Source organism: Patella vulgata, chromosome 2, assembly GCF_932274485.2.
Source record: "Patella vulgata chromosome 2, xgPatVulg1.2, whole genome shotgun sequence".
Classification (NCBI taxonomy): Eukaryota; Metazoa; Mollusca; class Gastropoda; family Patellidae; genus Patella; species Patella vulgata.
Window position 1 is genome coordinate 35,807,134 of NC_065880.2, and position 14,513 is coordinate 35,821,646.

The 14,513-nt window shown below is 38.3% G+C and overlaps 1 protein-coding gene and 1 long non-coding RNA gene across 4 annotated transcripts; one reads left to right on the forward strand and one right to left on the reverse strand.

Annotated features, from left to right (window-relative positions):
- Positions 1 to 411: 411 nt before the first annotated feature.
- On the reverse strand, positions 412 to 3,326 carry LOC126809961 (uncharacterized). The gene is made up of 3 exons (XR_007675014.2): positions 3,071 to 3,326; positions 1,744 to 1,930; positions 412 to 508 (listed from the first exon to the last, which is right to left on the reverse strand). It is a non-coding gene; the product is annotated as an uncharacterized LOC126809961 (long non-coding RNA).
- A 7,874-nt stretch (positions 3,327 to 11,200) lies between these two features.
- LOC126809834 (guanine nucleotide-binding protein subunit beta-like protein 1) lies at positions 11,201 to 14,250 on the forward strand. Of its 3 annotated transcripts, none has more exons than XM_050534635.2 (3): positions 11,201 to 11,277; positions 12,167 to 12,495; positions 13,518 to 14,250. In XM_050534635.2, the coding sequence occupies exons 1-3, from the start codon at positions 11,267 to 11,269 to the stop codon at positions 14,165 to 14,167; spliced, it is 990 nt and encodes a 329-aa protein (XP_050390592.1). In that variant the 5' UTR covers positions 11,201 to 11,266; the 3' UTR covers positions 14,168 to 14,250. The 3 variants fall into 3 exon arrangements, with proteins under 3 accessions (XP_050390592.1, XP_050390594.1, XP_050390593.1); XM_050534637.2 differs by having other exon boundaries at positions 11,219 to 11,482; XM_050534636.2 differs by having other exon boundaries at positions 11,219 to 11,409.
- Positions 14,251 to 14,513: the final 263 nt, after the last annotated feature.

Here is a 14,513-nt window from a genome sequence, read left to right on the forward strand (position 1 = left end):
TACTATTCTGCTCCAACTGGGCTAATGAAGACGGGCATGCGCCATACAGTGTGCTATAAGAGATATTTGTGTCCGGACAGCGGCGCTAAGGCCATTCTCATATCAAATTCCAACTGCCAGGGATCGTTTACGCGCATGCCAATTAATGTGTACACGGATCCTCGGTTTTCGTCTCATCCGCACGGCCTCGCTGACAAGGGGAAACCACGCCGGAGAATCCCGATGAACTTTCTCGACCAAAACCTGGAGCGAATCCGCGACCTCTAGGCTAGCGACCCAGCGTCTTACTCACTTAGCCATCGTGGCTCCGAGAGTTATTTGGATTTTGTATGAGTGATAGATTATATACCACATACAGCTTTCTATTCATTGGTCTTACGACAATATTGGTGTAAGTCATAACTCTATGTGTTATATTTTAAACAGAACTTTATTAAAGTTTCGGCACATCAGACCACCATCTATCACTTACTTGTATCTAGTTACTCCAACGACATTTTCTGCTTAGCTGAAAAAAGAATAGATATGCACATTAAATATACATTATGCAGGAGCTAAATCTGCCTATTGCAGGTCTTTATGTAGGCCTGAAATGTTATCTAAATTATTAATTAGACATTAATTAACTTATCCAGACAAAATCAACTCTCGATGTCATCGCTAGTCTGCGATAATTACTGGACAAGGATCCGATTTGCTGCTCAACTTTCATTCATGATTAAATCATGAAATGGATAATCGAGACAATGTTTTTTATCATACAGACTTTAGTAATGATGATCGAGAGGCCAAAAATTCAATCGCCAAATTCTCGATTCAGAGTGGATCAATTTGACTGAAATTTTCAGCAAATACCCTTTACATTATCTAGTTTTTAACTATTATAGTGAGAACTGCCAGCTCTTTATCTAATCTCCCATAATTATCCACATTCATAGTTGGCCTAAAGTCACAGTGGTCGTTGGACGAACAGTTCACAGATGATTTAGTTCGGACAAATATAGATCAACAAGGTATCTATACACGGCAATTGATAATAATTCAAATGATTTATTAAATTAATTGTTGGTGGGGAAGATACACGCAAGCAGTGTAAAAGAGAAGATCGCCCGAAGTGGTCCTTGGAGAACGTAGGTCTCATTAAACCCGCCCTGAATTTAGATTTCAATGGCGTCTGCAAACCTGTTTAAAAGAAGGGGACGTATTTTAACGGCATATTGTGTCACACACAAGCAAGGTCTTATTTTTTCATTAAAATGTTCCTTTACATTGTACATGAGTTCACGGAGACTGACACGTGACCGTTTAGCTGTAAAAAGTTGCCCAGTAAAATTTACTGGGAACTGAAATTTTTTTCGACAAGGAATCAATAGGCCGGTTCCTGAACGGACAGGGGGAGTGTAGCGAGGAATCAATAGGCCGGTTCCTGAACGCACAGGGCGAGTGTATATTAACTAATTGACGGTTTCGTCAATTCTGCCAGTCTAATCCACCGGGGCATTTTTTAGTACCGTAATTACTGAGACATTTGTCCTATTGCTGTCAAAAAATGATCCATTTTCTTGTAAAAAGATAGAGCCGTAGTGGGGCAATACCAATGATGTAAAATGAAAAGTACGGGCTGTCTGGAACTATTTGAGACCAGGAAATTTGAAAAATACAGATCAACAAAGTATATTAACGGCAATTAGGGATAACATTAGCGAATTTACGCTTTAATACATGTAAATCTTAGAAACTTACGCTTAACAACTGCACTACAGCCAGCTTTGGCCATGTCATATTTACAGAGACCTCGGCTATGGGCTTCGCAGCGACATGATTTACAACCATTCTGGTCCATTGGCATGAAATCCCCAAAATTATATTCTTTATGGTCTATCTCAGACCGACATCCTACTTTTAAGCAACAACATTTGTCATCAGTCCACTGAAAAAAACCACATTGCGGACTATTTGTTGAGGATTGGATGGAGGAGAAGGGGGTCTATAAGAATGATTGATAAATAGTTTAACCACTTCCAAAGCACATACGTCTACGTATAAATGGGGTTATTTAATGCATTCATCGGTTGACATAGAAATACATAAATATCAACATCTGTGCCCATTATAATTCATATAGTAGAATTAATAACAGTTGTACTTAACTTATATGATAATATGACGCCTGCTGTTGCATTTTGTACCAAACTATATGTCAGTAAATAATATGTGGACTAACTCCGATATTGGTATTAAATAAAGTGTACGTGATTAAATTTCCTGTTTTATTATTTGAACAAGGGGGTGGGGCGGTCAAAGGCAAATAATGTATTTTGTATTAAGGCCCGTGTAGCCCAAAATTGTTGGAGGGGGGGGGACAAAGGCTTCTAGGGGCGTCGATGGGGCTTCTGGGGGCGCCAATGTACCTACACTTGACGGTTCACGGCGAACGGTACCGTTGACAATGTCTAAGGTGCTCTCCGACCCAGAAAATTTTGGAAAATAGGATTTGCACCTGAAAATGACGGGCCTGGTATTAGACTTACTGGCTTTCATTTAATTTAAAAATTCTTTTAGCGACGTAATTAGTCAATATATTCTGTTTACCTATTAGACATACAACGAAGACACACTAGACCGGAAGCCCAGGGGGTCAACCTAGCTGAAAAGTGTACCAATTTTCTCCTATATGGTATCAATGTATGTATATCTGGTTTATGGTGGTGGGTGTGGTATTCCACGCCCTAAATGCAATGATCCCCAACTAGGCTAGATTAGCTCAAAAGTGTACCACACGAAAATCTTACTGCAATGTACCGGTATATCTTCAGGTATTACAAAAACACTCTGACAGACATTTCTAGTGGTGGGGTACCCCTGACAGTGCTATGTAATTGCCAGACTTACATTCTGATGATACCAGATATACATACATTGATACCATATAGGAGAAAATTGGTACACTTTTCAGCTAGGTTAACCCCCTGGGCTCCTGCTCTACACACATAATTTTGTATGCTTTCGATTTGTTCTTAAAATTATCTTTTATGTATTTTTTCATTTTAAATTTAAAAGATAATCTTACCCGAAGACATGTCCTCTTTAAATCTTCACTATAAGGCATGGTACAAATAGGCCCACCACTGCAGGTTATGTTTGTGTTCTGACAGACACATCTATCGCAACCCTGTGTCCACGTCTGCCCTTCATACCTAAAAAACAGGGCATCGAAGTCTCGATCTTTACATTGTCCAAGAACGTCATATGACCCTAGCATAAAAATAGATACAACGAGCAGCAGCATGTTGACTTTAGGTAGTTATTTGTTTAATGTAAAAGTCAGGTTTGCAGGGTAGACTATTATACTGTATTTGATAATTACAAAATCATTATAAACGCCATTTCAAACATAACAGTTGGCATGCGACCTTTACAACAAAATTTCAATACTTCAAATGAAATTGGATTACAATTTATTAGATTAATTGTTGTACACGCAGTTTCTGCTGAAAATGATGGCAGGTCTTTTTAGAAAATTGCTTTAACAGGGGCGGGTCCAGCGAGTGGATTTCAAAATTATTACTTTTACAACAAAACTCGGTTGATGATTCAGGCGACTATAGTCGAGGTACTCCATTATTTTGAATAGGAATTTGTATTGTACCGAGCGGAATCTCTCACGTATTCCAGCGCCCGGATTCGAAATCAAGTTAGCAACCATTCCTATAGCGCCTTCAAAAACCTTTCTATAATTATCACGAAAATAATTGTTACTTTTATTATAAAGGTAACAATTATACGAAAAAATACGAACAAAAAATATTACCGTAAACATACTAAAATATTACCGTAAACATACTAAAATAGCACGCAGAAAAGGATACGTTCAATTTGCATCAAAAATTATTCAAACAAGCTTTGGTGGTAAAATGATTTTTTTTGCACAGAATCAAGGGATGAATGAATAAACTATTAGACGGCAAAATTCCAGAAGCCTTTTATATTGACTTTTCAAGATATATTACCGTAAATACACTAAAAATATGGGAGGATAGGGTCAGGTTACGCTCACTGCGCACACAATAACTTCTAGCTCTGGTGGCTCGAAGATATTTATTTCACTAAATCGGCAGATGCATAAAGTATGAACATGCCCAATTTCATTTACGTTCTATGTTGGCGTATCAAATTATATCATCGCAGGTCCGTAACTAGCTTCGAGCAACGAGGGGGGGGGGGGGGGTGCTCAGGGGTGCTGTAAAATTGGCCGACAATTACGGGCCCACATTGCATCAAAAAGCACCCAAACCAGCTTTTGTGGCAAACTGTTTTTTATTTCACAGAATCAAGGGATGAATAAAATACTTAACTGCAAAATTCCAGAAGCCTCCTATGATAAAATTTTCGAGATATATTACCGTAAACGTACTAAAAATGTGTGGGTGTGTGTGTGTGGGGGGGGGTAGCCTCGCCATCCACGCAATAAATTCTAAACTAGCTTTATTTCACCAAATCGACAGGTGTGAACATGCCAAATTTCATTAACTTTCTATTTTAGTTCATCGCAAAATTCCTAGCACCCGGATTCGATTCCTGGTTCCTGGGTTCAATAAAGAAAGGGTACGCCCACGCTGGCAAAATGTGTTTTTAGTTCACAGAATTATGGAAGCCTATAACTACCATTCATAATTTCTACTTTTCGCCTCTTCAAAACACGAAAGTCGAAAAGTAGAAGTTACGACAAAATGTGAGGCGACAACACACTATAAAAGCCAAAATCAATTCGAAAATAGAAAATTAAGAAATAGCACCCAGCGAAAATAGCGCCCCTCGTTTTTTCCTTGCATTTCGACTTGTATTTTGGCTTGTATACCGTCTTGTCGACTTTCAACTTAGTCATATTTTTGTATTTATTGATGTCAATTAGAAGCCAACACGCATACCAAGCCAAAATGCAACTCGAAAAGTAGAAATTAGGAAATTAACACACCACGCTATTAGCGACTTTTCGACTTTTCGCCTCGGATGTTGTTGTTGTCTTAGTTTTCCAGGTCGCATTTTAATACGTGCAATCAGGGCTCACACTGTATTTCATTCTTTTCCGTCAAAATGGATAATAATTTTTATATAAAAAAAATGTTCATAATTTTTTTTTCGCCAACTGGGATATTTTATCTGCCAAAAATGTCTGATAAAAAAAAACACACCTTAGGCTACAACAATTTAATTTATTATATAGGCCTATTATAAAACAAATTTCCCGTATCGATATATACAATATACAACAACATACATGGGGATTGGGTGATCTAGTGGTTTAACACGTGCGCGTGAAATCACAAGGTCTGACATTGATTCAAGTGGTGTGGTTTCGATTCCCCACTTAAACATGACAAGGTAGTAGGACTGCTTGTCCAACCTTGTGGGTTTTCTCCGGATACCCCAGTTTCTATCCACTGCTAAAGACCACTACGTGCAAACGAATTATTGAAATGATTTAGTTTGCAACGAGTGGATGTTAAGCCAGCCTGGAGGTCGGGTGTTCGATCCCTGCATTGGTCGAGAAAGTTCATCCAGATTTTCCGGCGGATTCCCCCTTGTCAGTGATACAGGACGTGGAGGTCGGGTGTTCTATCCCTGCATTGGCCGAGAAAGTTCATTAAGATTTTCCGGCGGATTTCTCCTTGTCATTGATGCAGGACGGGGGGGGGGGGCTGACAAGGACAACGGTCGCATACGAAGCCAAAATGCAACTCGAAAAGTAGAAATTAGGAAATGAACACACGCGCTATTAGCGACCTATCATTTTGGCTTGCTGTCGTACTGGCGACTTTTCGAATTTCGCCTCGGAAGTGGTTGTAATCACAATTTGCCAGGTCGCATTTAAATACATGCAATTTGCGTTAACAAAATAGTCTGTATGATAAAGTCTAGTATTAAAGGCGATATTAGCGACCTATGATTTTGGCTTGCTGTCGTGCTGTCGACTTTTCGCCTCGGAAGTTGATGTAGTCTCTACTTTCAAGGTCACATTAGAATATATTATTATTTTATTTCAAATTATATTATCACCATGGGTAGGAAATCTAAGAACGAGTCGAATAGTGACGTTTCAGTACCGCCGCCAAAATTCTCTAATGATTGTAAGCATGTCTTACAAATAAAATTGAAATTTCTATGAGGATATTCAGATTCTGGGTCATTACGGTACCTGCAATTAAAAATAGGCCTATTGTACATGAAAAACGTTAAAAAGGGAAATCCTTGGATGAGACTGGCGTGTAGAGGCTGAATATATATTGTTCTGTGGGGGGGGGGGGGGTAACGTCCACTCGACACAAACTAAGAGTTATTCAGTGACTAACATGGTGAAATTTTATTTTAAAAATTGGCGATGAGAGAGAGAGAAAGAGAAATTAAATGAAATTGGGGTTTAACGTCCTACTGTTCTGTTCCGAACTGGGCTAATGAAGACGGACATACGCCATACAGTGTGCTATAAAAGAAATTTTGCCCGGAGAGCGTCAATACGGCCTACTCTTATATCGAATCCCACCTGTCAAGGGATATTTTACGTGCACGCCAATGTGTACACGGAACCTCGGTTATTTTGGTCCCATCCGAACAACTAGACAGTTTTCCTTGTCAGCCCCCCCCCCCGTCCTGCATCACGGACAAGGGGGAATCCGCCGAAAAATCTGGATGAACTTTCTCGGCCAATACAGATATCGAACACCCGACCTCCACGTCCTGCATCACTGACAAGGGGGAATCCTCCGGAAAATCTGGATAAACTTTCTCGGCCAGGGATCGAACACCCAACCTCCAGGCTGGCTTAACATCAACTCGTTGCAAACTAAATCATTTCAATAATTCGTTTGCACGTAGTGGTCTTTAGCAGTGGATAGAAACTGGGGTATCCGGAGAAAACCCACAAGGTTGGACAAGCAACCCTACTCCCTTGTCATGTTTAAGCGGGGAATCGAAACCACACCACTTGAATCAATGTCAGACCTTGTGATTTCACGCGCACGTGTTAAACCACTAGACCACCCAATCCCCATGTATGTTGTATATTGTATATATCGGTACGGGAATTTGTTTTATAATAGGCCTATATAATAAATTAAATTGTTGTATCCTAAGGTGTGTTTTTTTATATCAGACATTATTGGCAGATAAAATATCCCAGTTGGCGGAAAAAAAATATGAACATATATTTTATATAAAAATTATTATCCATATTGACGGAAAAGAATGAAATACAGTGTGAGCCCTGATTGCACGTATTCAAATGCGACCTGGAAAACTGAGACTACAACAACTTCCGAGGCGAAAAGTCGAAAAGTCGCTAATAGCGTGGTGTGTTAATTTCCCAATTTCTACTTTTCGAGTTGCATTTTGGCTTGGTATGCGTGTTGGCGCCTCCTTACTGACATCAATAAATACAAAAATATGACTAAGTCGAAAGTCGACAAGACGGTATACAAGCCAAAATGCAAGTCGAAAATAAGAAATTAAGAAAAAACGAGGGGCGCTATTATCGCTGTGTGTTATTTCTTAATTTCCTATTTTCGAGTTGATTTTGGCTTGTATAGCGTGTCGTCGCCTCACATTTTGTCGTAACTTTTCGACTTTCGTGTTTTGAAGAGGCAAAAAGTAGAAATTATGAACGGTAGTTATAGGCTTCCATACAGAATCATGGGATGAATAAACTATTGTACTCGACTGCTATATCCCAGAAGACACTTATGTTGCATTACCGTAAACATACTAAAAATTTGGAGTAGGCTCACTGTGCACGCAATAACTTCTAAACTATCTTTGGTGGCTCACAGATCTTTATTACGCCAAATGGACAGATGCATAAGGCATGAACATGCCAAATTTCATTAACTTTCTATGTTGGCTTATCGAAATGGGGGGATATGGCGAACCAACCACAAATCCCATTCACTTCATGCAGCAATCGAGAGATATACCACAATCTGGTTTGTAGTATTCATAATGGCGGCCTTGTCTTTAGTAGTATATTCACTGAAACCCAGGTTGAATATTGCTTCGATACGACAGATAAGATCTTTATTTCATAACTGAAGAATCACACGGACGTCACTGTCAGCGCTGTCAAAACAAAGAAAATCAACCTGAATCACTCAATGGTATTTAACCGATTACAGAATAGACAAGTTAGTAATTTATCAAGTAAATGAACATTTTAAGATGAAAACATCGCTATATTTATTTACTTTATGGTAACGTGTACAATGCGAGGTATTAGAAATGAAATACGGTTTAACATTCTATGGTCCTACTCCGACTGGGCTAATGAAGACGGGCATCCGCCATGCAGGGTGATATGAGGGAACGTTTGCCCGGACAGCGGCGCTACGGCCACTCTTGAATTCCAACTGCCAAGGGATCTTTTACGCGCACGCCAATGGGAAACCACGTCTGAAAATTCCGATGAACTTTCTCGGTCAACAACGCGAGCGAACCCGCGATCTCCAGGCTAGCGATCCAGCGTCTTACACACTTAGCCACCGTGGCTCCGCGAGGTATTTGAATTTTGTATGAGTGATAAATGGCACAATTTCTGTCTTATATACTCACAGATATACTAATAATACCACATACAGCTTTCTATTTTATGGTGGCTGATTGGTATCATAAGGCGACATCACGACATTTTAACCGGACAGCATTACAACCCGACATCAGGACATTTTAACCCGACAATGCGAGATTTTTACCCGACAATACATTTTCACCCGACACTACGACATTAAAAATGTCGTATTGTCGGATTAAAACAGCGGCTGTTTTCTCTCAATACTAGGATTATGTACACTGATCCTGGTGTTGGTCAAGAAAGTTCCCCGGGATTTTGCAGCGTGGTTTCTCCTGCAGGACAAAGGGCCTGGCAAAGAACAGTGTCTAGTTATGTAGATGGGACAAAAAAACAAAACAAGCTCCTGTGTACATATGGGCGTGCATATAAAAGAATCCTTTACAGTTGAAATTCGATGAAGAAATCACACAGTCCTTGAAAATATCCGTCATATCACTTTGCATGGTGTATTCCTATGTTCAATAGTCCGATTGGTGCAGAAAAGTAGGAAAATGAAATGAAATGGGGTTTAACGTCCTATACTGTTCTGCTCAGGGGGCAACGGTGGCTAAGTGAACAAGACGTTGGCTCGCTATCATGGAGGTCGCTGGTTCGCTCCCGGTGTTGGTCTAGAAACTTCATCGAGATTTTCCGACGAAAAACCGAGGTCCCGTGTATATATTGGCGTGCACGTAAAAGATCCCTTGGCAGTTGGAATTCGATATAAGGGTAGGTCGTGGCGCCGCTGTCCGGGCAAAATGTCCCCCATAGTACACTGTATGGCGTAAGACCGTCTTCAATAGCCCAGTCGGAGCAAAACTGTAGGACGTTAAACTCCATTTCATTTCATTTCGTTCTGCTCCGACGCCAATATGTTTTTCGTCCTATCCGAACATAAGTTATCCCTTGCCAGGACTTCCGCCCTGCATCAATGTCAAAGCGGAATCACTCAGTGAGTAAGACGTCGCTTCGCAACATTGAGGTCGCGTGCTCGATCCATGTGTTGGCCTATAAAGCTCATCGTTGGGTCTGGCAAGGGATAACGTATTGGATAGGACGAACAATCGAGATTAGTGTCCACGTAAAAGACCACCTGACAATTCAATATAACAGTAGGCCGTAGCGCCGCTATCCGGGTAAAGTGTCCCTCCCAGTACACTAAAGCGTACGCCCGTCTTCATAAGCCCAGTCAGAGCATAACTGTAGGACGTTAAACCTGTTTTCATTTCATTCAATTTTCCTACTTTTCTGCGCCAATCGGGCTATTGAAGATAGGCATACGCTATGCAGAGTGCTAAGACAGAATTTTTCAATCTACCGTGGCATTTCTTCATCGAAATTCAACTGTGAAGGATTCTTTCATATGCATGCCAATGAGTACACAGGAGCTAGTTTGTCTGTCCCATCCACACAACTAGACACCATTCGTTGCCAGGTGACCCAGGTCTCTTGTCCTGCACTACCGACAGGGAGAAACCACTTTTCAAAATCCCGGGGAACTTTCTTGACCAACACCAGGATCAGTGTACATAATGACAAGGGCGGGTCAGTGATGCAGGACGGAGGGCCTGACAAGGACAGTTGTCTAGTCGTTCGGATGGTACGAAAAAACGAGGTCCCGTGTACACATTGGCGTGCACGTAAAAGATCCTTTGACAGTTGGAATTCGATATAAGAGTAGGCCGTAGTGCCGCTGTCCGGGCAAAATTTCCCTCATAGCACACTGTATGGCGTATGCTATGGAAGCCTATAACTACCATTCATAATTTCTACTTTTCGCCTCTTCAAAACACGAAAGTCAGGGGACAACACGCTATACAAGCCAAAATCAACTCGAAAATAAGAAATTAAGAAATAACACACAGCGATAATAGCGCCCCTCGTTTTTTCCTAATTTCTTATTTTCGACTTGCATTTTGGCTTGTATACCGTCTTGTCGACAAATACAAAATATGACTAAGTCGAAAGTCGACAAGACGGTTTACAAGCCAAAATGCAAGTCGTCAAGACGGTATACAAGCCAAAATCCGAGACGAAAAGTCGCTATTAGCGTGGTGTGTTACTTTCCTAATTTCTACTTTTCGAGTTGCATTTTGGCTTGTATAGCGTGTTGGCGCCTTCTTACTGACATCAATAAATACAAAAATATGACTAAGTCGAAAGTCGACAAGACGGTATACTGCAAGCCAAAATGCAAGTCGAAAATAAGAAATTAAGAAAAAACGAGGGGCGCTTTTATCGCTGTGTGTTATTTCTTAATTTCCTATTTTCGAGTTGATTTTGGCTTGTATAGCGTGTTGTCGCCTCACATTTTGTCGTAACTTCTACTTTTCGACTTTTCGACTTTCGTGTTTTGAAGAGGCGAAAAATAGAAATTATGAATGGTAGTTATAGGCTTCCATACTATGCCCGTCTTTATTAGCACAGTTCGGAGCAGAACAGTAGGACGTTAAACCCCATTTCATTTCATTTCTCGTAGCTAGATAAAGTACAACAAGCAGGCCTAGATCTACTTTTTTTTGCGTACAACACTTCTGGATTTGGATTTGCTAATACAATCACCGAAAGACTGGATAATCGACACTATTCACCAAGGGGAAATAAATCTTAGGGAGGATATAAAGTGAAACTAGTAAAAACAAAGTCTGTAACTTAAGTTGGCAAGTTGAAATGGAAGAGATGTAAGCAAAACGTGATATTATACGTTTATTTAATTATATCTTCCAGTCCATAATGTTATTAATAGCCTTATCTAATTGAACAAACTTATCAACAGTAAATATTGGATTGGCCGCAAATAAAAGAAGGCTTTGGTGAGTGTGAAACAGATTTCTGATGAGTGACGTACCGTAAAAGAAGTAATTGGAAGGGGCAATAATTATTAAAGTGCGTACATGTATATATGGCCAAATTCTTTGTAACCTTAAAATAGACGTAAATAGATAGAAAAGCACATATTTTAATATTTTTTTTTAAATTATTGTACTTTCTAATTCAAAATTGATAATGTTCGGTGAAATACATGAACAGTCCAAACTGAATGACAGTCGTTTAATTATGCCAGCTTAGTAAAGCATTTTTGTTGTTTTGAAATAGCCGTTACTAATTACATCTGCATGTCTTGTAGGATATGTTTTTCTTTGTTAGTTACAAATGGCACCCAAAACCATAGAATACACGATTAGTGTACTAAATATAAAGTGTTCATTGTGTCTTTTCATGGCAAGACATGAACATTGATATTGAATTTTAATTCTTTTTTTCAATTTCGAATATTATGGAAAATATTGAGTTAGAGGTTAAACTCCTTTCAAATTATTATATCACTGTTTCTAGGATGTGTTTTTCTTGGTTCATTACAAATGGCACCCAAAACCATAGAATACACGACCCGTGCTGATTATTATAAAATGTTCATTGTGACTTTACATGACAAGATAAAAACATTGATATTGATTGAAATGGACCAATATTGAATTCTAATTCTTTTTTCCCCCTTCAAATGTTATAAAAATATTGAATTAGAGGTTTAGCTCCTTTAAACTGTTATATCACTATTTCTCCTTTCAGAATTAGACCTAATCCTGATTGCAAAGGCATGACATCCTCCAACTCGAGACAGCCACCCGATCCATTGTTCATTTTACGAGGTTCCAGAAGTGCCATTACATGTCTTCACTACCAGAACACAGGCTCTGGTAGATTGTTTTCTGGTTGTCAAGAAGGGGAGGTGTATATTTGGGATTTGAAGACAAGGAGAATCAAAGAAATGTTTGACGCTCATACTAAATCATCTGTTTTATGGATCAAATCTTTTGAATGCAATAAGCTAATAACTCAAGGAAGGGATGGTTTTATAAAAATTTGGCACAATAAAAATTCTAAATGGAATATTTTAGGTATATTTGTATTTTATTGAATCTTTTTGATATTCATATGAGGTGTCTATAGTAAACAAAAATTCAGAGATCTACATAAATGTTTATTATTATTATTATTTAATACATTTATATAGTGCATCTTTCACCAAAGTGTTCAGATGTATGGAGATTGTCTAATCTTGAAACAGATCTGCAATACCAATACCATATAAGTCATATGTTTTGGCTAGTAGCCATAGATAGAATATGGTAGATATGGGGGGGAGCAAATGGTCTAATGTGGTTGCTTTAGATCATAGGGTCTGTCATTGAGTCAACTGGCAAGGGTCGATTTCCTGCTTATATGTGACAAGGAGAATGGTTACCTGTCCAACCTTGTGGGTTTTTACTTCAGGTCCTCCGATTTCCTCCCACTGCTAAAGACAGTTACACACAAGTGAATTATTGAAATAAAATTGAATCATGTGTTGGTCCCAAAATGACCTAGTTTGTGTCGAGTGGATGTTAATCCTCATTTCTCTCTCACCATGAATATTTTGGTTTTGTTTTCTTAATTAAAGGGGCATTATGTAAGACTTAGATAAAAAAAAAAGGTTATTCTTGCTAAAATAGTTCAAAAATAGATAATGCAAAATTATAAATTGACAATTTCATTCAAATTACTTTAATCTGGGCCAAGTTATCACTGTTTGTAGTTTTGACAAGATGTGTGCATTGATTGTTTATTAGCCTCGCTTCTCCATTTTTAAATTAAATCATTAAATGGCCGAACCGTTCTAATCCAATCACCTAGAGAGTTGAGTATGGTCTTGTCATGTTAATAAATGTCTAATTAATAATTTATATAACATTTAAGACATACATAAATACCTTCAGTATGCAAATTTAGCTATTGAATAATGAATGTATCCTTAAATGTAAAATAATCAATTGGAGTAAATTTTAGCATCCATGGAAATGATTCAATGGCTTTAAAAGCAGCAGTTTGTGTTTGATAACAAGTCGGAATGTTATAAACAATATCATAATTTTACTTTCAGAAATGTATAAATGTTCATCTTTAGTATTCTGCAGTTCTATATTATTCGCTCACGAAGGTATAAATTACATAGCAATACCAAGTAATACAGCTTCTAAAGTTGACATAATTAGTGTCGATTCATCTCAAGTTGTTATCAGTCTTCAACCAATGGAAAGCAAGCAGGGAATGTGTATGTGTTTAAAATATGCTGGAACATCTAACAATAAGCAATTGCTTTTGATTGGCTATGAAAGTGGTGAATTACAATTATGGAACATATTTTCTAAAACTTTAATGGATCAACTCAGTATATTTCCAGAATCTATCATGTGTATGGACTTTTCTGAAAAATATTTAAAGGGGATGTGTGGATCGGTTGGTAATAAATTGGTGACATTTAAAGTGGCAGATGATAAATTAATAATGGATAAAACAGTGGAAGTGGTAAATGAAGGGTTTAATAATATAACTATTCGAGGAGATGATAAATTAATTGTGACTTGTGGTTGGGATAAATCTATACGATTGTTTTCTTTAAAATCATTGAAACCTTTAGCAGTATTAAAATACCACAAAGAAAGTGTCCAATGCTGTACATTTACGTCAGATAATATCTTAATATGTGGCTCAAAGGATAAACTTATATCCTTGTGGGAGATTTATTCTTGATCATATTCAATTTATGCTTTTTTCCCAATAAAAATATTCAACAGCTATAAATTAAAGTCCATGGCTGATTGGCTATTGACCAATTATTGGTGTTAAGTTTTTATATGAATGGTGTTCAAGCAAGACACACATATAAATATCATAAATATACCAGTACCTTGAAATATTTTATTCGTATTTTCAGTAAAGAAACTTAAATTAAACAAAACAAGTGACTGCCATGCAAGATACCCCCACATTTTGCGAGAGATGGACAGAGAAGAAGCCAAAAAAAAAGCATACAATATGGGGCCATAATCCAGGATTTAGGTCCATATTTTACAATATTTGCATACAAGGGGCGGCC